The sequence below is a fragment of the Acanthopagrus latus genome, chromosome 6, assembly GCF_904848185.1.
Source record: "Acanthopagrus latus isolate v.2019 chromosome 6, fAcaLat1.1, whole genome shotgun sequence".
Taxonomy (NCBI): Eukaryota; Metazoa; Chordata; class Actinopteri; order Spariformes; family Sparidae; genus Acanthopagrus; species Acanthopagrus latus.
The window spans coordinates 18,906,512-18,931,493 of NC_051044.1; the positions used below are offsets into that span (position 1 = coordinate 18,906,512).

A 24,982-nucleotide genomic window follows, 5' to 3' on the forward strand; every position below is an offset into this window, starting at 1 on the left:
AAGGTGTCTTTTTTGGCAGTCAAAGGAGAAGCCTTGATTATAACTTGCAATTTAATTATATTGCTATAAAAATAAAAACTACAAGTTGTCCTGGTATTCGGGCAGGAAGGAGTTACACTTTATTACTCCGCAACGCAGCTGACTGACCACGTGACAATGCGGAAGTGAGAGCAGCAGCAACAACAGCATGAGCAGGTCTGTTTGAGCCGCGGTCCTGCGAGAATGGTTCGAAGTTTTGCCGTATGTGTCTTTGTCTTTGGGTGTGTGAGCAGAGTGTTGTGCAGTCAGGGTTCATGCGGGGCTCAGCCGGAAGCCGCTGCCCCGCAGGGAGCACCGGGCTGCGGGTGCGACAGCCTGAAGAGAGCCGTTGCCTTGGAGCCCGCGGAGGACAGGACGGCTCCTGCAGAGCCTGCTGACAAGTACTCGAGAAGGGCGAATGAGAGGCTGTCTGAAGCTCAGGGGGATGAGGAGGAAGTGCAAAGTCAGGTAACATGTCAGCTTTCATCAGACAGTTGAGGAGAGAAGACATGAAACTGGGACTTCTGTAAATGGATGAATCCTGAGACGTTATCAACTGTGTTATTATTCTCCTATAAAAGATGAAGTACAGAAGTTCCTATAAAAAGACCCGAGGAGATAAACTAAACATGCATTTTGAATAACACTTAACACAATAACACAACAAACAAAAAGATGATCTGACTTCCTGAAAAGTTGACATTATAAATTCAGTCTGACGTCAGGGTGACGCAGTATCCACTAACCCCTCTGAAGTGCTCTTAAAGGCGCAATATGTAATAAATGCCCACGTCAAATCCATGATCACAACAAATGGGGGCCAGCATATCACCTATGAAGCCACCAACTGCTAGTTGTTTAGCTCAGTTAGCCGTGCAGCTAGCGATGACTAGGGGAGTGTTGGTGTTTATACTGCCACCACAGAAGCTTTGTAGCTGAGACCAGACATTTATATAAAAGAACTGGACGCCACATGCAAAGACTGGTGACCATTCAAACCAGTCAGAAGTGCTGGCCTAGCGTGTAAGCTAAAATAGTTTCCTGGCTTCTGCGTTTACCTGGTTATGAGACCCATTAAATATACATATTGTAACTTCCCTGAATGGCCCCACCCAAGAGTTCACATTCTGTTGATAATTTTAGTTTCCCTCTGAACGTTTTCATCACAAAATGTTACATATTACCCCTTTAAACAAAGACACTGAAACCGCAATGATCCCAAACTTGTAGTTATTTGATACCTGTGACAGAGATATGTGATGGAGGCGGGATATTTCACAGTAAACAGTAAACTTTATTGTCTAAAAGGACTGCAGTGCCCTGAAACTATACCCTTCTCTTAATAATCATAAATTGCACTCAGCATCTTATTCTGCATTACAATCTGTAAAACAAAAGTTTTTATGCAAGCATGTAGGATAACATGTATGCTGATACCGACATATATCGATATATAAATGAATATCAGATGAAAATATCGGCCAACCAATGTACCCATCGGACTCTATCCTCCATGACAGTAAACTGATTATCTGTTGTGGACGAAACAAGATATCTGAGGATGTCATGTTGGAGTTGGGAACACTGATTTACATTATCTTAACCATTTTATTGATCAAACAAATAATCCATTAATAAAGAAAGTAATCAGTAGATTAATAAGCAATATTTAACAGCCGTTCTTCTCAACCACTCTCCAACAAGCTGTTTCAGAGAATGACTGCATGTTTGTGGTTGATGATGGTTTACGTGTGTCGTAGCTCTATTTCCTTGTTCGCTGTTATTTATAGAGTACTTGATCTGGTTCTGTGGTAGTTATTTTTAGTTCTGGTTAGAGATATTTAAGGTCAGAGTCAGGGTCAGCTAATGATCTTAGTGAAACAGTCTGACAGCCTCAGGATCTTGGGAGTTCCCCCGCTTCCTGGACAACCTCAGGCGTGTTTAAGTAGATGACAGACCCCGCCAAAAACAATTTCAGCTGTGTGTAGAAGAGCTGATAATCAACATTGCTCCAATATGTAAATATGTCCTCCTTCTATACACGTTGTACCTTTTATTTATTTCTGTATTGTATGCCTCCGACTGTGCCTCTGCAGTTTTTGTGCTTCCTCGCGATCTGGTAATCTAATCTTTGCACTCATAATAGATTAAGTTTCCAGGCTTTTTAAAGACTCTTAATCTCATTAGTTCTGCAACCCTCTTAAAACTTCAGAGAATCATATGATTGCTTATCTGCTGGTAAAAAAAAAAAAAAAAAAAAAGAGGAAAAAAAATGTTTATTTCCTGCATACAGATGGTGCTGATTTCTGGAGGAGAGTTCCTGATGGGAACAGATGACCCGGGCATCCCCGCAGATGGCGAGGGCCCTCAGAGGCCGGTGTACGTGGACTCCTTCTACATGGACGTCCAGGAAGTCACAAATCAACAGTTCCAGAGCTTCGTCCGTGCCTCAGGATACGTCACTGAGGTATTGCATCAAGACTGAACCATAGGTCGTATTTTATTTAGATTCAATAAAACAACTGAATCCACAAGCTGGCCATATAAGCTTTATATGTTTGTTAGGTTAATAGGCATCTCCTTTGCTCATAATGTTTTTCATCCTCATGTTTTTAGGCAGAGAAATTCGGAGACTCATTTGTGTTCGAGGGACTTTTGAGCGAGAGTGTCAAAAACGAAATCACCCAAGCCGTAAGTATTATTAGTCGACAGGGGACTTACCTGTACAGCTAAAGCTCCTGGCACTGATTATTATACAAGTGAAGATAATTTGAAAATACCAGGGGCAGTTACATTACATGTTTCAATTACATGAAGAATAAATACTTCACACCCGTTGTAAGAATTGGTATGGTAGAGGAACTGCTTCAACCATACCAGGACAAAAAGAGGCTACATTTTATCAGAGTAATGAAACAGTGAGTGTAATAGAGAGTGCTTAGTTTGATATGGTGTTTATTTAATAAAATAAGTATACATTTTCATCATGGTTCCAGCTAGGGCTGTAATTAATGATCATTTTCATTGTCAATTAATCTATCTATTTTTTTCTCAATTAATCGATCTGTTGTTTGGTCACTAAAATGTCAATCGGTGTTTCCCAATGCTCAAGACGACCACCCGAGATGTCTTGTTTTGTCCACAACCCAAATGTATTCAGTTTAATGTCACAGTGGAGTTAAGTAAATGAAAATATTCACATTAAAGAAGCTGGAATCAGAGAATTTTGACTTTGTTTTTTTTTTTTACTCAATTACTCAAGTGGATTATTTGATTATCCTAATAGCTGGCAATTAATTTAATAGTTGACATATTATGACATAAATAGATTGATCATTGCATTTATTTCCTGCAAACTGCAAAATGTTCTTCGATCAGAAAATATTCAGTTGTTGGTGTTTTTCAGGGAGGATGTAGAAAAATGGCACATAAGGTATGTTAGGCAGTGTTCAAAAATAAACAAATGAAGAAGAACGACGATGTTTTAATATTTATTGTGAGAGAAAACTCCAAACTAATGTATTTAACCTTATTTAGAGTACCACTGCGTATGTGCACAAAGCCTTTCTCAGGGAAGACCTTAAAAGTACCAGCCTCAGGTCACATGTAGTTGTGGCTTTAGATAGACATGAAGATGTATACTGCTGTTATTTAACAGCCCTGAGAATGTTCTCAGAGTGGTTGCAAGAGGCCTGAACACAGCAGGCCCCTCATAGACGAAAACCAGACAACAGAGAATTTACTGCTTCATCTCAGGACTGGAATACTGGAAACCATCCGCAGTGTTACAGCTCTGTACATTAAAGACTACAAAGAACCATACAGCCTGATATCAGTCAGTGACCACTATTAACCTCACTTTGTTGTCAGGTTGCTGCTGCCCCCTGGTGGCTCCCGGTCAAAGGGGCCAACTGGAGGCAGCCTGATGGTCCTGACTCCAACATCACTGACAGGTAGAGAACACTTCCTTTTAAATACTGATTAATAACATATTACTTCTCTTTTACTTCTGTTTTTATTTACAGTAATATCTAATGTCAAAAGCAAACTAATAAGCCAAATACAAGCTCAGTCATTGATACAAACCAGTTGTTTCATAGACTGGACCATCCTGTTCTTCATGTGTCCTGGGCGGATGCCGTCGCATACTGCTCCTGGTTTAACAAAAGACTTCCTACAGAGGCAGAATGGGAGTACGCCTGTAGGGGCGGCCTTAAAGACAGGTATGGCACTTACTCATTATGTGACTTCATAACATACTAAGATGCCCGGGCATGTGTTTGGCCTACATACAGCATGTCCCATGTTTATTTACTGACATGCTGCCCCTGAATGTAGGCTTTACCCCTGGGGAAACAAGTTGAACCCAAAAGGACAACACTACGCCAACCTCTGGCAGGGAGATTTCCCCAACAGTAACTCTGGAGAGGACGGATACATCAAAACGTCTCCGGTAAGTCATAGAAGGGAAGATGGAGAGATGCTGTGGGTGTGTCGGGCTCATGAGCCAATTTCACATAGCTGGAAACAGGTTTACATTTCAGCCACTGCCTTTAAGTGTACAGGAAATTAAAGGTGCTGGAGATTAGAGCTCATTTCACAAGTTAATAAAGTCACACCAGCTGCTTTCTGAATAACCATCAGATAATATTACTCCAGTCTCCTTCTCTGCAGCAGCAGTTTTAAATAATAAAGCCTTTATTTAAAATTATCAGTCATGATTGTATGTTCACAAATCATTCAACGATACGAGTAGGGCTGGAACTAATGATTATTTTCAGTTTCGAATAATCTGCTGATTATTCTCCTGATTATTTGATCAATCAATTAGTTATATACACTGCAAAACTGCCTTCAAATAGCTTCTTCCATCCAACACCCAAAGACTCTTCATTAACTAGAAAAGAAAAGCAGCGAAATCCTCACATTTAAGAAGCTGGAACCAGCAAATATTTGATTAAAAATGCCAAATGAAACAATGAATTAGAATGAAAAAATAGGGGTGTCTACACTTCACTGATTATAGTAACAAATGTCATTTAATCAGTTTGGCATGTTGAGCAATAGGAACAAAAACAATGAAGATAAACTGGCGGAAGTACCTGTTAATCCAGGTTGAACACTAAGTGATGTGTATTTGTGAGTCGCTTCCTGGAAAGCCCCCTTAGAGTCACATGCTCATTCTGGCAGAAATACAAATATACACATACAGTATAAAGTCATAGGTGTTTTCATCTTCCATGCTTTGAGAAGAAGCAAGTCTTTGTAGGAGTTTATGATACAACGCTGACCCTTCACCAAAAAAGGAAACGTCAGTGATCATCTACTCACCCCCATTCTGATGTTGTGAAGTCAAGTGAAGTGTCGTAGTCCACAAAACATTCACAGGAAAACAACTGAAAAAACTCTTTAAAAATGTAGAAAAAAAACTGAAAAAATAAATGAATAAAATGGCTCCATACAGCTTGCCTGGCAAAAACCAAGTATCCAGAAGCTCAGAGAACCCGACCGCTCTGAGGGTGTAAGTAATGTGTTTATTTATATTTCAAAACAAGACCCATTTTACTTCAGTTGTTGAGGAGAAAGCTGCAACACAGTTTTGCTGTGAAGCTCCAGAAACGTATTTTGTGGACCACTAAACGTCACCTGACTTTTCCTTCGGCATCTGGAGCGAGTAGATAAAGTCTGCGGATGAGCTTACCCTGTGATGTGGCGTTGCTCTCCCTGTACCCTGCAGGTGATGTCCTTCCCTGCCAATGGATTCGGTCTGTATGACATGGTTGGGAACGCATGGGAATGGACCTCAGACTGGTGGACGGTGCATCACACCACAGAAAAACAACAGAACCCAGTAAGAACACGCGGCCACTCAGCTTTTGCGTTTCTCCAGGTTTACCTTTAGCTCTGATATCTGATTGTTTTTCTCTCTCTCTAGACAGGCCCTCCATCAGGGACAGACAAGGTGAAGAAGGGAGGGTCGTACATGTGCCACAAGGTAAAGGCGACAACCACCCCAACACGTTTATGCAAATAATAATTTTATAGATTCAATCAAATCAATTTCAGCATGTTGATTGTCAGACATAAAATTACAAGCACCAGTCTGAATGTGAAGCTGACATTGTTGCACTGTTTAATACCTCACATTCTGTGTGCAGTTGGCTCTTTTGCAGTGTGAGTGCATCAGTTAAAACACAATAGTTCAGCAGACCTGTTTTATAGTGAGTATTAAAGTCGCTGACTTCTGCATTTCAAGGATGCAGAGGAGCTTTCTGCTCTACAAAGGCAAAATTCAGCCTCTCTTCTAGTCGCTCCTTTTTTCCTGCTATGTGAGACTTAAGTGGTTTGAATTTTTTTTTTAATTCAGAAAACACTTTGAGGGACAATGCTCATTTACAGTGGTGCTGAGGTAAAGATATTATCAAAGCAAACTCAACTAAATTCATCAAATAAAGAGCAGTAAAGGAAGAATCCATGGTAATAACAAGGTAAAAGGTACAATGTTAAAAACTGAGGCTGCAAGAAATGACAACGAGACAGATTTCTTTGCTAGTACATGCAGCCGCCTGGACGCTCTGCTCATTCTGGATCTAAGATCGTTGAAAAAACCTCCCTGTAGTTGACGAGAGAACTCGTACCATATGGTGCATTAACTTTATCTGCAACACCATTCGAGCCGCCCACTGGTGACCATTCCAGTTTGCTTGCCACCAGCATTGGTTGCCATGGGAATGTGACTAATTGCATGCAAAATAAGCCCTTGGAACAGAGGTCTGTTTGTTTCATATGAATAAACCATGTGAGTGGTGAGAGGACATAGATGGACAAAAAAAGAACTTTTTCTCTTAGGCAATGAGAAGTGCGAAATAAAGAGAACTCTGTGCAAGTTTGTCTTTGTGCACAACATGTTTTCAGGTCCGTCAGTCCGTCACTCTGATTCTTGTGAACGTGATAGGAATTGAGGAATTTCTTCAGATTTGGCACAAATATTAACTTAGACAAACAGGTGAACTGGTTAGTTTTGGTGGTCACTGTGGCTCAAGAATTCATATGCTTGTTGTGATGACATTTGACACAAGTGTCTAATAGGATAAAATGATAAATTGACGACATTTTATCCAAAAGGTCAACTTCACTGTAATGTCATAATACTTCAGCAAAAATGTTCTGGCAATTATTCAGTGCCATAGCTCAGAAGGAGCATCTTAACTGGTGCATGGAGGTATACAACCATGAGGAGCTGGTTCCAGTTTTAATATATATCGTAACAAACCAGTGCTGAGAAAATTGTGGTGTTTATGACAGTAAATGTCCCTCTCTTGTTTCCCCCCTCCTCCAGTCTTATTGTTACAGATATCGATGTGCAGCCAGAAGCCAGAACACTCCAGACAGCTCAGCCTCTAATCTGGGTTTTCGCTGCGCCTCTCAGGAGCGACGGTGATCCGACCTGCTTGTCTTAAACACAGAGTTCCTTCTTCCAGTTGCTCCAGTGTTGGTTAACTGATAAAGGGAATTTGATGGAGGCTTTTTTATCTGCCATCTTGTTAACCAGTGTACATCCGAAGACAAAGAAGACCTCAATCAGTTTGGAGTTGAGAATGTGTTATATTCCTGCAGATATCTCAGAAATGTCAATTTTTGTATGATATTTTTGTCAACCTTTTTTCATGAGAAACTAATAGAGAAGTCAATTGTGGAGAGTACTATAAGTCAAGTCATTGTTTCTGCTGGTTTGATGAAACTTTCATCAGTCACGATGATTTGACAAAGATCAGTGTGGTCTTGTAAACTGAACACAGGTTGTCAAACAGCTGGCTGAGACAGATACACTGTGAGATTATTGTAATGTACTGTAATATAATTTTTAAATACAATGATAGATCTGTGAGAAATTGGATCCTAAACAATCTTCTTTGTTTTCTGTCTCTTTCAGTTTTTCAATTTGCCTTAATAAAAAAACTAAGAAAATTTTAATAACATGACTCAAAATGCTACTCTGAATTTGAAGAGGAGATTTCAGGTTTTTGTTTTTTTTTATTAATGCTAAACCTGAGGAACCTACTTTGCTATTTGTGTGTTTTATAATTATTTACCTCTCTTTACCATATTTATTTGTTTCATCCAGTAGAGGGCAGCACCTGCTTAAATATTCGTCACTGTGTGTCTATCTGAAAGTCTGTCTATCAGAAGTCTGTAAATACCCATGCAGAGAAGTTAAGCTGACACAGTATAAGCTCTGTCTGTAAGGATGGTTCAGGGCAGTGAGCACTGTGATGCTCGAAAGCTGATTCACTCGGTTTTGGACTGAGATGGGCTTAAGTTCTTCCAAGACCTGCGATTAAGAATCCACATGACACCCACAGCATGTATCACAGGGAGTCCGTGTGCCTGTTAGAACTGAAAGGGTATGATAACTATATAAGTGGAGGGGGAATGGGGGGAAAAAAAAGACCAGATGTCTGCAAAAGAACCAAAAATTTATTATTTTAACTTCATCAGTATACATATTGCATGTGGAAATAATAAACTAAGCAATTAGCAAAAAAGTCTAGCAAAATAAGTGAGTAAACAGGGAAAGGGTTGTGAAGGTTTCTAGTGCGCCTTAATAAAAAACAACTCAAAATGCTTTAACAAACATTTGTTTTTCTAGCATTAACATCACATTTATCAGCAAACTAAAATCCTATTCTGTCGCAGTTTAAATCAGAAAGTTCAAAGGTATAGTTGATACAACATTACTGCACAATTGCTAACATTCAGTCGACAGGTTAACGAGTCTAAACCCGCTGTCAGCTTTTAACTGAAGTTCAGACAAACTCCATTATCTATCAGTGCACAACAGATTACCTGTTTTACAAAACAGAGGAAAAAACACTGATTTTCACTAATAACGCAAGAAGACCATTGGCCCCTGCTGCTGTATTATTAACCCAACGGGAAAGTGAGTCAAAAATGCACCACAGAAACAAGAGCGTAGCAACTAAGAAAACCTGGAGGCTAAATACAGCTGCCATCTTGGAGAGTCCAAAACAATTAAGAGAAAGAGTCAAACAAAGGCGATACGCTATACTAATAAAAATCCTGTCCTTGATCACTCTGCCTCTTATTAGCAAAGCTGAGAATACAAAAAAAAACATTTGCAACTTTAATTGACTTTTGCACCAAAATGGCAAAAGTGTGTCTTTTTGTGCTGCTGGAGAGGCAGCCAGGCCTCCTTACTAAATCCTCACCACATGTAATAACTACGTGTGGTGTCGACAGGGGAGGGTTTTCCCTCTGTGCTGCCATCTTTGTCCTTCTCACCATCGGTCTCCCACAGGTTGATGAGCGGAGGGTAAAGCTCGTTCAGGGGGATGGAGGAAGTCTTCAGCATGTATTTCTTCAGGGAGTGGTGGTAGTTTTTCCTCTTCCATCTGCGGGCCATGTAGACACCCACAGTGGCGAGGCTGAGGAAGGCCAGCATGGCCGCCATGACGGCCAGCACCGCTGCACTCGGGTGCTGGTCAGACAGGTCAAGGGCAAAGGTAGCGCTACGTGTTGTCACGTTCACGCAAGACTTGTGTGTCTGCAAGTGGACATTGGAGACTGTAAGGCATACCTCATACTCAGTGGCAGGTTGAAGGTGTGTGAGGTTGTACTCGTGAACGTCTACGGGGACACGAGCTGTGTAGGTGATGTGCGGATTGTCAATCTTCATGGTGGCCGAGGCCCACTTCAGGTTGGAGGACATGACGTTAGAATTGACCTTCCAGGAAACCAGGATCGAGTGCGATTCAGTCTGCTTGACGTAGATCTTCATCACCTGCGCGCTGTCTAGCAGGGTGCCATTTACACGGACAGTGGCGACCTGTGTGTCAGCTCCTTCTGTGTTCTGGGCCACGCAGGTGTAATGGCCAGAATCCTCCACCTGAACATGAAATAGCCGCAGTGTTCCCTCAGTGCTCAAGTGGTACCTCTCTGAAACAGTGTCTATCGTGATTTTTGTCCCAAGAGGAGTCACCCAGTAGATCTCAGGCTCGGGTTCAGCCGTGGCCCTGCAGTCGAGGCTGACACTCGTGCCCAGCTCGAGGTTCAGGTGACTGGGGAAGGTGTTGTGGGATATGAGCGGGAGGCATTGCTCTGAAGACTCCAGAATCCTTAGCCCTCGAACTCGCTGGCCTTTGAGCTCCGACGGGGAGGTGCACAGCATGGCAAGCGGCTCCATGAAGCGCACTGTGGTCCTGTTGGAACTCATCCACTGAATGACACAGTCACAACGCAATGGGTTGCTATGCAGACTGATCTCACGCAGATTAGGCAGCATCTCCACCGTGTGCTGGTAAAGGGCAGTGAGGGCATTATTGTTAAGCATCAGGCTCTCCAAGGAGGGCATGTCCCTAAAGGCCAACCTGTGCACATAAGACAGTTTAGGGTTGTTGGTCGCCTCCAGCTTTGTCAGCTCTGGTAGGTTGTCCAGAGCGAAGCGGTCAATTGACACTAACTCCATCATGTTGTTGATACCCAGCTCCTTCAGGTGTAACATGTTCCGGAAATCTCCTTCCTGGATTTTATGAACTGGATTTTTGTTTAAATCTAAGAATTTCAGGTTGGGAACTTTTTGAAGGGATAGTTGAGGAATTCTGACCAGTTTGTTGTCGTAGAAAGAAATGCTTTCAAGGTTGTCCAAACCTACAAATGCATTTGCTGGAACATCAGTAAGGTCCATGCCAGCCAGAACCAAACTCCTCAGTCTTCCTAGAGGCTTAAAGTTCATGTCCAGGAGGCCGATAACTGGGTTCTCCCCGATCATTAGAATCTCGAGGTTGGGTGTTTCTTCAAACCAACGGCTATCGATGACATGGAGCTTGTTGGAGTTGAGATGAAGTCGCAGCAGGCTGTGTAGGCCTGCAAATGCCCGAGGGGAGATGGAGTTTATCTGGTTGTGGTTGATGTAAAGCTCCTGGAGATTGGAGAGGTTTCCCAGGCAGTGGTCTGGCAGCTGGGTGATCTGGTTCTCCTCGAGATGCAGGGTGGTCAAATGGTTCATGCTTGAGAGGCCCACAGCTTCCACAGTGCTGAAGTTGTTCTGGGATAGATCCAACTCTGTCAAGTTGAACAGCACGTCCAGCTCTCCGCTGGTGTGAGAGATGGCATTACTTTGGAGCAGTAACACCTGAGTGTCCGTGGACAGGTTAATGGGGATGTGCGTGAGCCTCAAGTCATTGCAGTCCACCGTGGTAGCTTCCTTGTACGTCGACTGAGGGGTGAACCAAGGGCGGATCTCGCAGACACACAAACGTGGACATTCTTTGCCCCGTATGGGCGACGGAGAGGAAAGAAGCAATCCCGCGCACAGCCAGAGCAGAGGAGGCCAAAGCTGCGAGCTGGGCGCCATGATGTCTGCTCTCTCTGCTCGCACAAAGCTCAGACGAGAGTCAGCGTTCTGGAGGAAGGTTTGGAGGGAAGGCTCATGAGCATTAGTCTGCTTCGCTGCTGGCTAGATGCAGTAGGCTATTTCCAGAGTGGCAATTTCTTATCCAGGAGAAAGTTTTTTGCAGAAGCCGGGGCCGAAGGTCGTCCACTTCAAACTTGACCTAAACAAACAGAAAGGAAGTAAAACGTTAGGACCTTTGATTATCTGCAAACCCAGTAACACAGTAAGGAAGTCAAACCGACAACAGCTGAAAAGAGAATATAAGTCATGTTTTGTTTGCTTGCAGAGGGTTACAAATGAGGCAAGTGGCAGTTTTCCACTGTGCCACCCCACAGATATTTAGGGCACTGAGTTGACATGTCTAACAGAGCAGAATGAATTTGTCAAATTTGTCTCGTTGCCCTGGCATCTTGTAGACATTCATACCTTTTAATGAGCACCCACACAGCCAGACACAGTTTGAGAGATAAGAGTAAGTTGGAGAAAAAGTTACTTCTGGATCTTGAGATGAAACTGAGTGAGACCACGCATGCCAAATAACTACTTGGGATGACCAGAGGAAAGATATGCAGTGAAAATAAGCTGAATAAATGTAATTCATGTCGGGAAAATAGACAAACAAGAGACCACTGATGCTCCATAAATTAACTAAACATGGATCCCTTCCTATTAGTTGCTTGTCAACGGATTGATTAGTCCCTATCTTCGAATCTCATTCTGTGAGATGGCTTGTTTGCATGTCCTTCAACTAATCACAATTGTCTTGGGAGGCACCTGACTACATCAGGATGCAGCGATGTTGCCCCTTCAAAATGACTAAAAAGAAAGGGCAACATTTGCTAGCTTGTTAACATCGTGCCATTAGCAAACAGGTTAGTGTTTGAGTAAGTCACCAGTTTCAGCGAGCAGGTTGCTTGCTCTGAGGTGAAAACAGCTGTTGGAAAGGAATGGACGGAAGCTATGTCAGACTAATGATTGATTTAGATTTTTTTTACAAAGAGTGGTGGGGCATGAGCTTTGTTTCTTAAACTGTTACATTAGTGAAAATCATTGTTACTTTTCTTTACAGGTTAAGAGAGTACAGGACCGTTACATGAATGGAACCTGAAGCCCAAAAGAGAACAGATCTCCAATTTAGCACATTATGTATTTGTCAGCACTCGCTATATGAACTCTGCTTCCCTGATGCTTTTTATTTGTCAGCACCCACTATATTAACTCTGGCTCCCTGATGTGTTGCATATCTGCCTCCTCAGAGATTACTAACACTTCTTTGTCTCTGTGCCGGGTAGATTATCAGCATACCAGCTTGGCATCAGTGATCCTCTTGCACTAGTGTGTGTGGTGGGCACAGCCGGCAACTCTGGCTGTGAGCCCATTACACAACTTACTTAATAAACATGGAGCGTGTGCTCTTCACTGTTAATCACTCACTCCTTCGTACAGGCCCGTGGGAAGCTCATGAGAAGTTAATTTAGCTTTTTTAATTTCACAAGAGCCAGAGTCGTCCAGGTGGGCTGACAGGCTGAGCCCCCAACAAATCCTAAAATGTGCCCGCCTATGTCAGACTGTGATGTGATTTCTTTCAAATGAGACTTTCGAAGCACCGTTGGCTAAGTTTTTCTGTGTTCACACATTCCTGCGTTAGCGATGTGAGTGATTGTGTGTGATGAGGGAGCGAAAAAGGAATCGTCGGCCTCTCTAGCTGTTTGCATGAGCGAGAGAGAAGGCAAAGAGAGACTCTTTTCTCTCCCTTTGCTCAAACTAAACGCCACAGTGTCAGCTACTGATCTGACTCACACTCAGAAATTCACACTCATAAATAAACTGAGGGTGAGCATCTATCTAGTGGGTGTGTGTGTGTGTGTGTGTGTGTGTGTGTAACAGACAGAGATAGCTGGCTGTATTTTGTTTCACATCAAAACTGACAAGTCCCTCCAATATTAACATAAAACAGCTACAGATTGTTTTCTCTCCCCTTTCATGTGCTGTCTGCTGGCGCCCTGCGATGTGTTGACACCCTCTCGCAGTTTTCCCTCCACATTTGCATGTACAATAGCGTAAGAAGCGGCCCAACAAATACAGAACCGGAGCACTCTGATATGCAGAGGAGCAACACGGGGAGACGTGCCAGAAGAGAGGCACCGCAGCTCTTTCCTCAAATTCACAAAAGGGAGAGAAATCAGAATTAGCGTTTAAGCATCACAGCTTATCCGTGTTTGCATCTCTGTGTGTGAGAGCGCACATGGCGTCTGGCATCAGATGGCTGGTATCTGCAGTGACCCGGCCGCACTCAGACTGACCTAGCTGGTTCCCCTCAGCGTGACTGAAGTGTGGCACCTTCTCTTGGCTCTATTCGTGGATCCTGAACGCGAATAACCCAACATGTGGCACCTCCTCCTGACTTTCATAATCCATCGCTCGGTTTCTCAAATAATCCATTCAAGTGTCTTTTAATACTTGCCGGACAATGCACTGTGCCTCGGTGTAAAGAGATTTACTTGGTAATACATTTGTCCGTCCCCTCGCTTCCTCCATGCGTTGCGCGCTGCTCAGGTATCAAATCGGAAGAGACAGGCGGAGTAATCGGCGCTTTCATGCTGAGGCCATAAAACTCAGACACCTGGCACCAGGTTCCTGGCAGCCTGGCAGCACTGTGGGGGTCTGCATCCGCTCCCACCTCTCCCTCACTGTGTGTGCGCGTTGACCTTGTTGACCCACGGAAGCTCTGCTGAGCACATATGCTCTTTTTCACTGATGACCTGCTTCATGATCACTGCAGTACACTACACAGATTCATACTTACAAGCTACCCAGTACAGCCACTGGCCACCGCAACAGCTCTACTGACGGTTAAGCAGAGTTCAGCATTGTGCCTAAAAGCTTGTATTTGTCACCTCTGCCCACTGAAATTTCATTGTACACTGTGCAGTTACAATAAAGGCATCCTCACTATAATTTACGTATTAAGCGATCTAAGCTGTTCTGTAGTATCTGTATCTCTGTGCCTGTGCAAAGAAACATCACGCAGATGTTACACTTGTGTAACCTCTCCTCAGTTTTGAAAGTTCCTTCCTCTTGTCCTGCGGTCGCATCAAGCTTAAATGGTGGCCACACTGCTACACTGTCCCCCACGACTACCAGACATACTGTGCCGCAAGCTATTCGAAAATGTTGGTAATGGACTAATTTAAAGCTTGAGTACCAGCAGAAGGCTCTGTCCCTATCCTTATCTAACAATAATCATAAATGACACGTTTTACGGTAAAGCATTGCTTGTTGAGCAAATGAGCCCGTCACTGTAATATCACTGATTTCATCGACTCAGCTCGAGCCTCCAGGGAGAGCGCTGGGCTTTGAAGCCAGTTTTCGTAGTGGCTAAACAGTTTAATCACAACGTCACATGACACACGTGGCCCGAAAAGGCTTTTTTTTTTTTTGAAGCGTCTGTAGAATGAGCATCACAAATCCTGCTAAACAAACGCAGAAGGTATGTCAGTTGTAATTGGCGGTTTAAATGCAGCCTTTTAGTTCTTGGCCGAGACACAGGTGACATGAGGCGACACAACACTCGAATTTCGTTGCCACTAGTTCTCTGATGTCAGTTTGGTGTGTCGGGGATCCAAGCATTCCTGTCAACTCCTAATCCAGGGATTCAAGCTGGCGTACGGCCAGCTGCTCTGCCACTCTGACTGAGGATTTTGAGTTTGTGGATAAAATTCTCCATAGCCTACACCTCGTCATCAGCAGCAAATAGTTTTCCTGTAGATGACGTACAACATATCCATGTGCTCTGACCTTTACAGTACACAAAGCATATATCATGAATACATCTAAATAAAACACACAAAAAAAGCATTGGCCAACTCATTCACAATTGCCCTTCACTTCACTTCTGCTATCAGAATACACAGACGTGTGTGTCATCATTCCTACTGGTGGATACAATCAGAATACAATCTGTGTGATATTAAACAGCTCTTACAAACTACAAATGCTAAGAGGCTATTTTGGTCTGTGAATTCTTTTGCAGGATGGAAAACGTGTGTATTCTGAGCAGACAGAGCACACTGTGTATTTTATTCTGCCTCAAAGTCCTGGCCATGAGTCTCGTCTCGAAACATGACAAGAACTAAGACGGAGGAGAAGTGAAATCCTACAGGGTCATATCGAAGAGGGAGATGGAGAGAGGTGTGTTATAGCACCACGCTGTACAGAATCACTTTGGTGGGACGACACCTTTTGTGAACTCTTGTTCTCTGGAATGTGACAGAGATTAGGTCTCAGATTAATTCTCTCACTGTCAAAGCGGGTCTGGACCAGCTCCTGTATCCTGAAAAAACGTTGCTAATCTCTCGGCTGAGGCAGCAGAAAGCAATTACACTGTCGGGGACGTAATTAAAAATGCATGTGTACATATGTATCTACACTGCACCATCTCCGCACTGTCACAAAATACACATCCTGTTTTCCCGCTCGACTCACACACTGTGACATGCATGCATACGCAGAGCGCTGTGAGGAGGCAGAAAAATCCCTCAACAGCTTGGCATTATCCAGCTGACTGTCTGAATTGAAGCCTCCAGCAGGAGGGATTTACTCTGTCTGCACACCCAATCCTTATGAGGTTTTAATATAAGCACACATGATTACACATATAAGACACACACACACATCAACAAATATACAACCACTGTAGCTTCCAGCGGGTTCACGTAAAACCTTGAAGCCACGATCACTGGCCCCGAGGTTCCAAGCGAGACAGCGAGATGTGATTGTGGGACATAATGAGCTTTGTCTGCTCCGTGCTAGGGCCTCATAAATGCATTTATAGGACAGGATCTCTGGACAACACAGGGAGCAATGAAGATAATCAGAGTGGCTGAAGAAACACAGACCTGCAGTCAGACGCAGGGACGGATTCTCTATAAATCCGTTTCTGTTTTCACCAGATGAAGATGGAAAAAAAAAAGAACACTTCTTGTTTTGAATTGTTTCAAAAAAAAATTCCTCTTTGGTTGATCTGAAGAAATGTAATTGTGCTCCTTTTTACACCTTTGAAGAATCTGGAGGCAGTGCTGCTAATACTACACCTCATGTGCCACTGGTGCAGCTGGGGGGGGGGACCTCACTTGATAGCATACTGCATCATTTTTCATGCTTTGCCCCCTCTATTCCTGGGGCCCTTTTCACTGGGTGCAAAATGTAAGCAGTGTTTCTGAATCAGCAGCCGCACAACAGGCTCACAGACATGCCGTCACCATAGCAACGGCTATGCCACCGGCATGTCTGTTTCATAACCAAATGAGAAGACATGAGAAGACAGCTATTAGTGCCATCAGGCGGCTTAAGGAAAATGCCAGCGAGAGCCGCTGCTGGTACAAGAAGGTGACTGCAGCATTACACAGTACGGTGAAGCAACGGAGCGTATACGCATGATGCAGCTGACCAGTAAGCACAATCATATCATGCACTTATGCTCGAATGTCTGGCTCTTTCCCCATGTCAGCATACACCGCCGTATAATGCATCTCCGCATTTTAACACTAAAAAAACAGCCAGTTTTTCAGTCAGTCTCAGTCCAGAGCTATCATGTGGTGCCTGATGTTTTCTACATGTCTTCGCGGCGCTGGCCTGCCTGAGACACATCCTGTTCCTGCTCCATTAGTATGCAAGCGTCTCACTTCACATCACACAGGGCTTTGGTGCAGCTGCTGATGGTAGAGGTGTAGAGCCGAAGAGGAGAAAGGATGCATGTCCACTCAGCCAAAGAGGGAAGAGAGAGGAAGTAAAGAGGGAGAGGACGGAGAGCTCTGCTTCAATTAGAAGGCCACAGGAGGGAACTGCTGAACTGAAAATGCAACAGGGCCGAGGGTACGACGAGAAAAATCCCCCAAAACACATTGAAATAAAAGAAAGATTGCTGCATACTTTTAAAAATATTTCTTCAGACACCATTAAGGTTTATAAGCCGCAGCATGGCAAATTGCCTGTATTTTCTATTTACTGCAAATCCATATGGCAGCTTTATTTCCCCGAGGACCTGAGATGGATCTTGACACAATTTTTCTCCTCTGCTTCTCATTTTTTCCCCCCCATCTCTTCCCCTTTTGCCCTCCCCCTTCACTTCATTGCTCCTTACAGTTGCGGTGTTGGTGAAAAGCCAGTTTGTTGTCATTGGAGCATCGATCAATCATTCTGACAAAGCCACCGTCTCTAACGTCAGGGGAATCCTTATTCGAAAGAAAGGCAGAGGTCAAGGAAGATTAACTTGTGCAGTTGAAAACGATTTTTAATTTGAAGGCGCACTATGCAGTTTTGGAGAAGAAGATCAAATTGAGAATAATTATATTTACAATATTAATGAGGTGATAATACAAATTCAGAAATATGGTTTTAACTGAATAAACAAGCTGCTCTCTGAGGAAAATAGGGTCCAGAACACTGTTGAATCTAGAAAGTTGGCAGGGTCCGCCACATATAAACAAAGTAAAGCAATATGAAAATGCGTCGTCCTTCAAGGTCAGCTTTTTTATTTAGTTTATTCCGTTGTAAAAACAAAGAGAATTTGTATATTTAGTTAGCTTAGGCATAAAAAAATGAGTCAGTGAAGATCTTTCTCTTCTGATTCAAATGTCCTCCCCGAAACCACATGGTGGATTTGCGTCTGCAGGATTAATTCACATTTTTGTTCAGTAGAGAAAGATCTTCACGGACTGTTGCTTTTATTATTATTATCATTATTGTTATTATTATTTCTTGAAGGAAAGCACAATTTCATACTGTTTTACTTTGTTTACATGTGGCGGACCCTGTCACCTTTCTAGCTTCAAACAGTGTTCTGGGGACTTTAATTTTCCTCCAAGAACAGCTCGTTTATTCAGTTATGGAAAGAATACGTATTTCTGACTTTGTGTAATAACCTCATTAACATAGCAGATAATAACATTCTAAGTTTGAATGTCCTCTCAAAAACCACATGGTGTCCCTTTAACTGAACTGAAGTCTCTTCCACCTTGTCTGTCTGGAACAAAAGCTGTGTGTGAAACCCGAAATACAGTTTCAGTCTATTGCTGATAAAACAAAGGATGAAAAAACAGCTGACTCAGTCACAACATCACATGACCGAACCTTCTCATTGGCCCGTAGTGTCTCTACGCTCCCCTTCAGATCACACTCACAAAGGGAGAAGGTCAAGCTGGTGCACCCTTGTCTCTGCTGCTGTGGGAACCCCGGCACCAGCACATGTTGCAGAGTTTTGGCCCTGTGGCTCACAATGGCTCGTACCCAAACACACACAGACGCACCGAGACGTGTCTTTGTTTCGGCAGGTTCTCACACTCCTCATGACCAGCTGAGGACGTACGTCACTGTGCATTGTGAGGATTGGGGGAAGGTGCCACAGCCTTTTCAACCCTCATTTGGTGACATATGTATCAATTGCTTTGACTCCCAAAACAAATGCACATTGCCCCCCCGCCCAGATCAACCCTATGTGATAACCGTACACCACACTGATGTCAGTGGGCTCTTCAGTGGTCTCAGTAACAGGTGTTGCTGTAATGCAGCAGCTGAAACAACAGAGCTCACTTGACAAAGGTGACCCAAACAATGCAGACTAACCCTGCCTGCTTTCTCCAACTTCTGAGCAGAAACACCGGCTCGTCTTCCTTCCTTTCTCCCTCCTCTGCATCTCCCCTTCTGACATCTGCCGATTCTCCTGACCCCATGCAAATGGGTTCTGTGGAGCACATGAGCCTGTACTCAGCTGTTTCAGCTGGACTCCGCACTGGCGAGTGATGCTGCATTTTGTGTGAATGTTCCACTCCACTGTTAGTTGAACCCGGTATCACGGTGCAATGAAATGTCAGGGCTGCTGGCCTGACTGCAGCTTTACTGATGAGACTGGTGGTGTGCATAAACATGTGTCTTTTTTGGGGGGCCGGAGTACAAACAGAAGTGAGTATTGCAACTTAACACAAGAATTCCAGCATTCGGTTTTGATGTTTTGCTTCTAGGTTTGCTCCCCCTCTTCTGATCCCTGACCAGTTTATGGCTGTCTATTGTTTGGACTTGGGGAAAAAAAGGCTGATAATAATGATACACTCTGCACAGACTGACTGCAGAGCACAGTGCCCTTGCAAATCTAATATTCCTATAATGCATTTTATCGACGAGACTGACCCAGCGCACACATCACACATAAACATCAATAAACATGACAACTTTGAAGGTCTATTTTCTGTCAAAAAAAAAAAAGAGAGAGAGAGATCTTTCTTTGTTGGCGCTACAAACAAACAAACAAACAAACAAAAAACACTCAAATCTCTCTGTGTTCACACGCGCAGCACGAGGACCCACGCCACGGAGAGAAACGCGTTATTGTTTCATTTCATCTTTGTTGATCTGTGCATATCTTTTTTGTTTTATTTTTATTTATTTTTTTAAAAAGCAAATGATGACTTCATCTTTACGAGTTTATCACTCTTGACCCAACGAAAACACCATTTTTCTACCCAGATATGAAATAAGGAAATGATCTGGGATGTATCAAGATTTGAGCACATGCACAGAATAAACACGCTGCTCTCACCTATGAAGCGCTGTATCCTCTGCTGCAGGCTACTGTATCTGACCCATGCAGCATACGCAGCTCCGGGACGGTGATGATGATGATGATGATGATGATGATGCAGAGCGAACAGAAAATAAACAGCCTTATTTCAAATCTGTGGAGAAAGGGGGAAAAAAAAGAGGAGCTCTCTGGCATCAGCTCGGATCTCCTGTGCTTGGAGACGCGGCGGTGATAGTTGAGAAGTGAAACAGACGCTGCAGCGCTCAGCTCCCGGTGACGAGCGGCTGCCTGGCGCAGGTCAGCTGGACTGAAACGCGTCTGACACCGACAGCGGTGCCCGGAAAAAAAAAAAAAAACAAAACAAAAAAAGAAAACAAGGCAACCCTCCTCACCATCTGTTCTGTCATCAGCACCACGGGAACAAAAGTCCCACCCTGCCTGCCACGAGCTGGAGGAGTGAGGAGTGTGATGGTGGTGCAGCTGTGTGTGCGTGCGGGGGGGGGGGGGAGATATGGCTCCTCATTGTTTGTTGAGCTCTCTTAAAATGAGTTTCATTGTCGACTGAAGTTTGTTCGTCGGTGGAGGAATAGAGGCTTTGCGAGCTTTGTTGGAGAGGAGAGCGTACATGAAGACTCGTGGGTGCCATGGACCCAGAGATGATGTAAAATGAATGACTTTGTGATTAATAATTCAGAATAATTATGATATGAAATGGACTTTAAAGTGGATCTTATGACCCCCTCCACCCCTCTTTCTCTCTCACACTCTCAGGCACACACACGCACACTCTTCCACAGAGGGCCATATGTTGAAAGAGTAGAAACACCTCTCCTCTCTCAGACCTGTCACTTGTTTGGATTCCTCCCCCTCCTCCTCCCCTTTCTTTCTTTTGTAAGGGGAGCGGTGGAAATGACAACGTTTCATCGCGCTGCTGTTTGAGCTGCTGCCTCCTCATCCACACTGTAGCTGCGGAGAAGGCAGCATGTGATCATTTCTTTGTCGAGACGAGAATCGTGTGCCAGGCAGGTGTTCATCTGCAGCCGAAAGTTACATCCACATCCTTGAATTGAATGTCAACGCCGCGTGTTTGTCATTTCAGTGCTGTTTCTCTTTAATAAGGGGCACATGTGGTATTTGTGAGCCCCTCTTCGATGCTCCTCTGTCAGTCCTTCATGTGTTTGTACGGATTAACCCTTTTCATGCAGCTGCCTTATCAGTGCACTGCTTCATGCATTAAGTCTAAAGGTAACTTCTGAACACAAACAGTACAGGTTCAGCAAACCTGACACTGTTTAGGTCATACAATATGGTGATGATTCCGCTCTGAGTCATGGAGGTACAGTAACTGATTCAGTTCCACTCTTCCTCTTCACAGCAAAGCGTCTCCATGCTCTGTAATGCGTCTCCCTAATGAGCAGAACTGATGACATTGCAAAGCCAACAAGCTTGTTTCTATAAGCAGATAGAGTCTCTGTCACATCACACTTGATATCTTCAGAGCCGCAGGGAAGGGACCTTAACAGCTGTTTGATATTTGACGTTCAAGAATTAAATATTAGACAGCGGTCCCCTGAGGATGAATGTCTCTTCTCTTCGTAGAGTCGGGGAGCTGATGTTGTTCTAAGCCTTCTGCAGAAAACTGGAGGGGGGTTAATATCCTCTAACGCCGGAGATATGCTTGGTTTCAGCAACGTGTTCACAAATGCATGATGGCTAATTGCACGAATGCAGTACACACATGAACTGTAGGGGCACTGTGGGGTTTTGAAAGGGTCAGGGCAAAACATGTCGGAAGCCACAGGGACAGCGATGGTGGAAGGTTTTAAAGACAAGCTATGGTGTGCCATGTTTGGGTATCGTCCTGTATCCGTTTTCTGCCTGTGCACAGTGACTAGGAAGCCAGATTCAGTTGTTTGCCAGCTGTTCCCCCTGTCTCCAGTGTTGCTATCACACAGACATAAGAGCGCTACCGATCGTCTCATCTAACTTTCTGTAAGAAATGATATAAATGTATTTTCCTAAATGTCAAGCTGTTCCTCGAACAGAAGACTCAAGCTCGTAGATCTTAAACCTTCGTCTATTAGGGCCAATCGGTAAGAGGCAGTGACTTTTGGCAACAATATAAACAAATGTTATTCTGTTAACGGGACAGAAATTCTGTCATAACTCACAGTTTCTAAAGTTTTATTCATCCTCAGAGACATTAGTAAGAGACTTGATTCCTATTTGAGATCCTGAATGGTGTTTTCATATGTTTTACTACTTTTAAGATTCAGGATTATGTGCAGATTGAGTGTGTAGCAAATTCAGAGCACAACCATTCTGAGTACAAATGCATTAGTGAAATGTAATCCATTTTGCTGCGGGCCAACTGGAACTCGTTCAAATGCCTTTTGTGGTGTCCAAAAACTGCACTGCGAGGAGGCGCTCCTATCGCTCTGCCGCCACAGAAAGCTTCAAAGTTGCCTCGGCAGTGGCTCCGTGTGTTAGTTAGCGACCGGCAAATCATAATTTCCCACCATTAACCTGCAGTGCTTGTGGTTGCTATGGCAACAACTCCCTCCCAGGAAAGGCGATGCAGCATATCCACCGGTTTATTAGATCTCTGATCACACAGCTCCCTCCACATGGCCATCTGGGAAAACCAGTCACACAGAAACGTATGCCCCCCGTTTTACCTTTCGCAAAGTCTTCTCATCATTTTGCCGCGTTACTCTCTGCTGAAGGGAAGACGGGGTGTCATTTCTCCCGTCAGAGCTCGTTTTTCCATCATGTACTGGTAGAATGTTAAATATGTAAAACGTGTAAAATAAACTAGATGATGAGAAGTCGTCAGACACACACAAACACACACGTGTGACTTTGCTGCAGGTGAACTGGCAGGTATTTCCTGAGTTCACGCAGAGTTCATCTAGAGTATTTTGGGTAAAGTCTATCTGAACTTAAGAGGACAAAGGTAGCAGTTTGCATTGAATTTTCTTGATTTAGTCTGATCTTGATTGGCATTGATATGAGCAGCTTGATTCTCTTCTGGAGCAGCCGCCTGCCCCTGAACATTTAGCACATTTGCTGCCTTGTTGTGACATTATGTCACATTCACACCATTCCTGGTACCATCGCCACCTTCTGCAAGGCAGCAGACACTGCTGACAACGTGCAGATGTTGTTTCTCACACACACACACACACACACACACACACATGCACACACATGCACGCGCACGCGCGCGCACAAACACACACACACACACACACACACACACACACACACAGTGTTTGACGTGGTCCAGCTCTCTGTCAGTCTGTGTCTGGCATTAGGTGCACAATGACAGGTGGAACAAAAAAGATCTGAGATGGGGGCGGACACAGAAAATGAAACGCCTCACAATGTAATGCAGCACAACGCAACAATAACACAAACCACAGCCTCAGAAAATCCCCTCTGTGTTGAATCAGCACCCTCCAGCCTCAACACAAATTAAACATTATGAGCCTCACTGAGGTCGAATTTATTGCAGGTCTGTTATGTTGGTTTGCAACAGAGCGTACAGGTAGTACTTGTGTTTTCTTCCCATGAAGCTTTCACTCGTCTTTATGTGGCAGATCCAGCTCATGCCAAACTTTATGATCAGATCTAAAGAATTTACACTCTCAAAGGAATAGTTCGGAATTTTGGGAAATATGCGTGTTCCCGTTCTTGCTGAGAATTAGATAAAAAAGAATATAAGTGAAGCATGAAGCATGCAAAGACAGGGGACACAGGCTCTGTCCAACAGTAACATATTCTACCAAGACCAGCACATCCATAGCGTCCTAATTACCATGTTAAATCTCATTTGCTTAAAGCCAAGTTGTGGTTTTCTGTGGGTTTTGTGCCAGACTTGTTGTCACTGTAAGGTTGCCAGAGGGATCTCCAGGAGGTAACTGCGAGTGGCCAAGAAATAGTCTAGCACATATCCATCTATTTTGTGTTTGGATTTTTGGATAGAGTAAACAAAAAACGAAAAATAAATAAATAAATAAACATGCTTCAGAGGTGCTGGTTGATGGATTTTCTTCTACCTTTAGAGCCCCCCCCTTCTAGATCAGGTTTGATCAGCTAGTGCGCGCATTGTTTTGGAAGCACCCGAAAGAAAGATGCACACTGTTTTTTCGTTTTTGAACACACCACTTTGCAGAATGTACAGCGATGAGGTAACACCTCTATTTGTGGCTGTGTAAAAGTAATTATTATGATATGACGATGGTTGAACAAAGTCAACGTTGTTGGTTCACACAGGTTCAATGTCAGTCTGCAACTCCCAGACTATTTTCCTTGCTAACAGTAATTTGTTGAGAAAAGTAAAGCAATCAACATTTACTGGATATTGTAGGTTTACAGCGAGATAAGGCTGTCTAGCAAGGCCAACACGTATTGTTAGAAGCTAGTTGTTCTTCTGCTGTCTGACAATTCAGAAACATTGTTTCTGTACCACCAGACAACAGAGCAGCTTCTTTCCTCAGGCTGTGAGACACATTAATTTATCCTCAGAAACTTGCCGTAAAAATGGTTTTAATTTTCTTTTCATTTCACAGGGAATCCAACCTACATGGTGACAGGCACTAAATATGCAGTATGGAACTGGCCACCTCTCGAGCCTAATTCCAAATAATACGGGGTAGTATTTCACCCCAGTATCCACTAACTGCAGCTAAATGTAGCTGCCGATTGCAAGTTTGAGACAGGATGAGTTGTGGCTGGATGGCAAACTCTTTCATTATTGGTTAAAAGTTCCTCGTATGTACTTAAAGAAATGTACGGTGAAACATACTTTTTATTTTCATATGTTTACATTCAGCAGCAGATGAGGGATAGATTTACCCTCAGGTGAGTCTAAACTAAATAAGATTTAAATGGGGCAGGGGCTATTGGCCAGTTTTAGTGGGACTTGATTTGAGAATGTCTGAAACCAGTATTAGCTTTTTTGCATTTTGTGC

The 24,982-nt window shown here is 43.5% G+C and overlaps 2 protein-coding genes across 2 annotated transcripts; one reads left to right on the plus strand and one right to left on the minus strand.

Moving 5' to 3' along the window:
- The first annotated feature begins 109 nt into the window (after nucleotides 1-109).
- On the plus strand, nucleotides 110-7,992 carry sumf1 (sulfatase modifying factor 1). The gene is made up of 9 exons (XM_037099885.1): nucleotides 110-486; nucleotides 2,312-2,485; nucleotides 2,635-2,709; nucleotides 3,889-3,971; nucleotides 4,119-4,241; nucleotides 4,357-4,471; nucleotides 5,756-5,869; nucleotides 5,954-6,013; nucleotides 7,358-7,992. Exons 1-9 carry the CDS (start codon nucleotides 223-225, stop codon nucleotides 7,457-7,459), a joined length of 1,110 nt encoding a protein of 369 aa, XP_036955780.1. The 5' UTR covers nucleotides 110-222; the 3' UTR covers nucleotides 7,460-7,992.
- Nucleotides 7,544-20,477, minus strand: LOC119020524 (leucine-rich repeat neuronal protein 1-like). Its single transcript, XM_037099883.1, has 2 exons — nucleotides 20,025-20,477; nucleotides 7,544-11,591 (listed from the first exon to the last, which is right to left on the minus strand). Exon 2 carries the CDS (start codon nucleotides 11,390-11,392, stop codon nucleotides 9,245-9,247), a length of 2,148 nt encoding a protein of 715 aa, XP_036955778.1. The 5' UTR covers nucleotides 11,393-11,591; nucleotides 20,025-20,477; the 3' UTR covers nucleotides 7,544-9,244.
- Nucleotides 20,478-24,982: the final 4,505 nt, after the last annotated feature.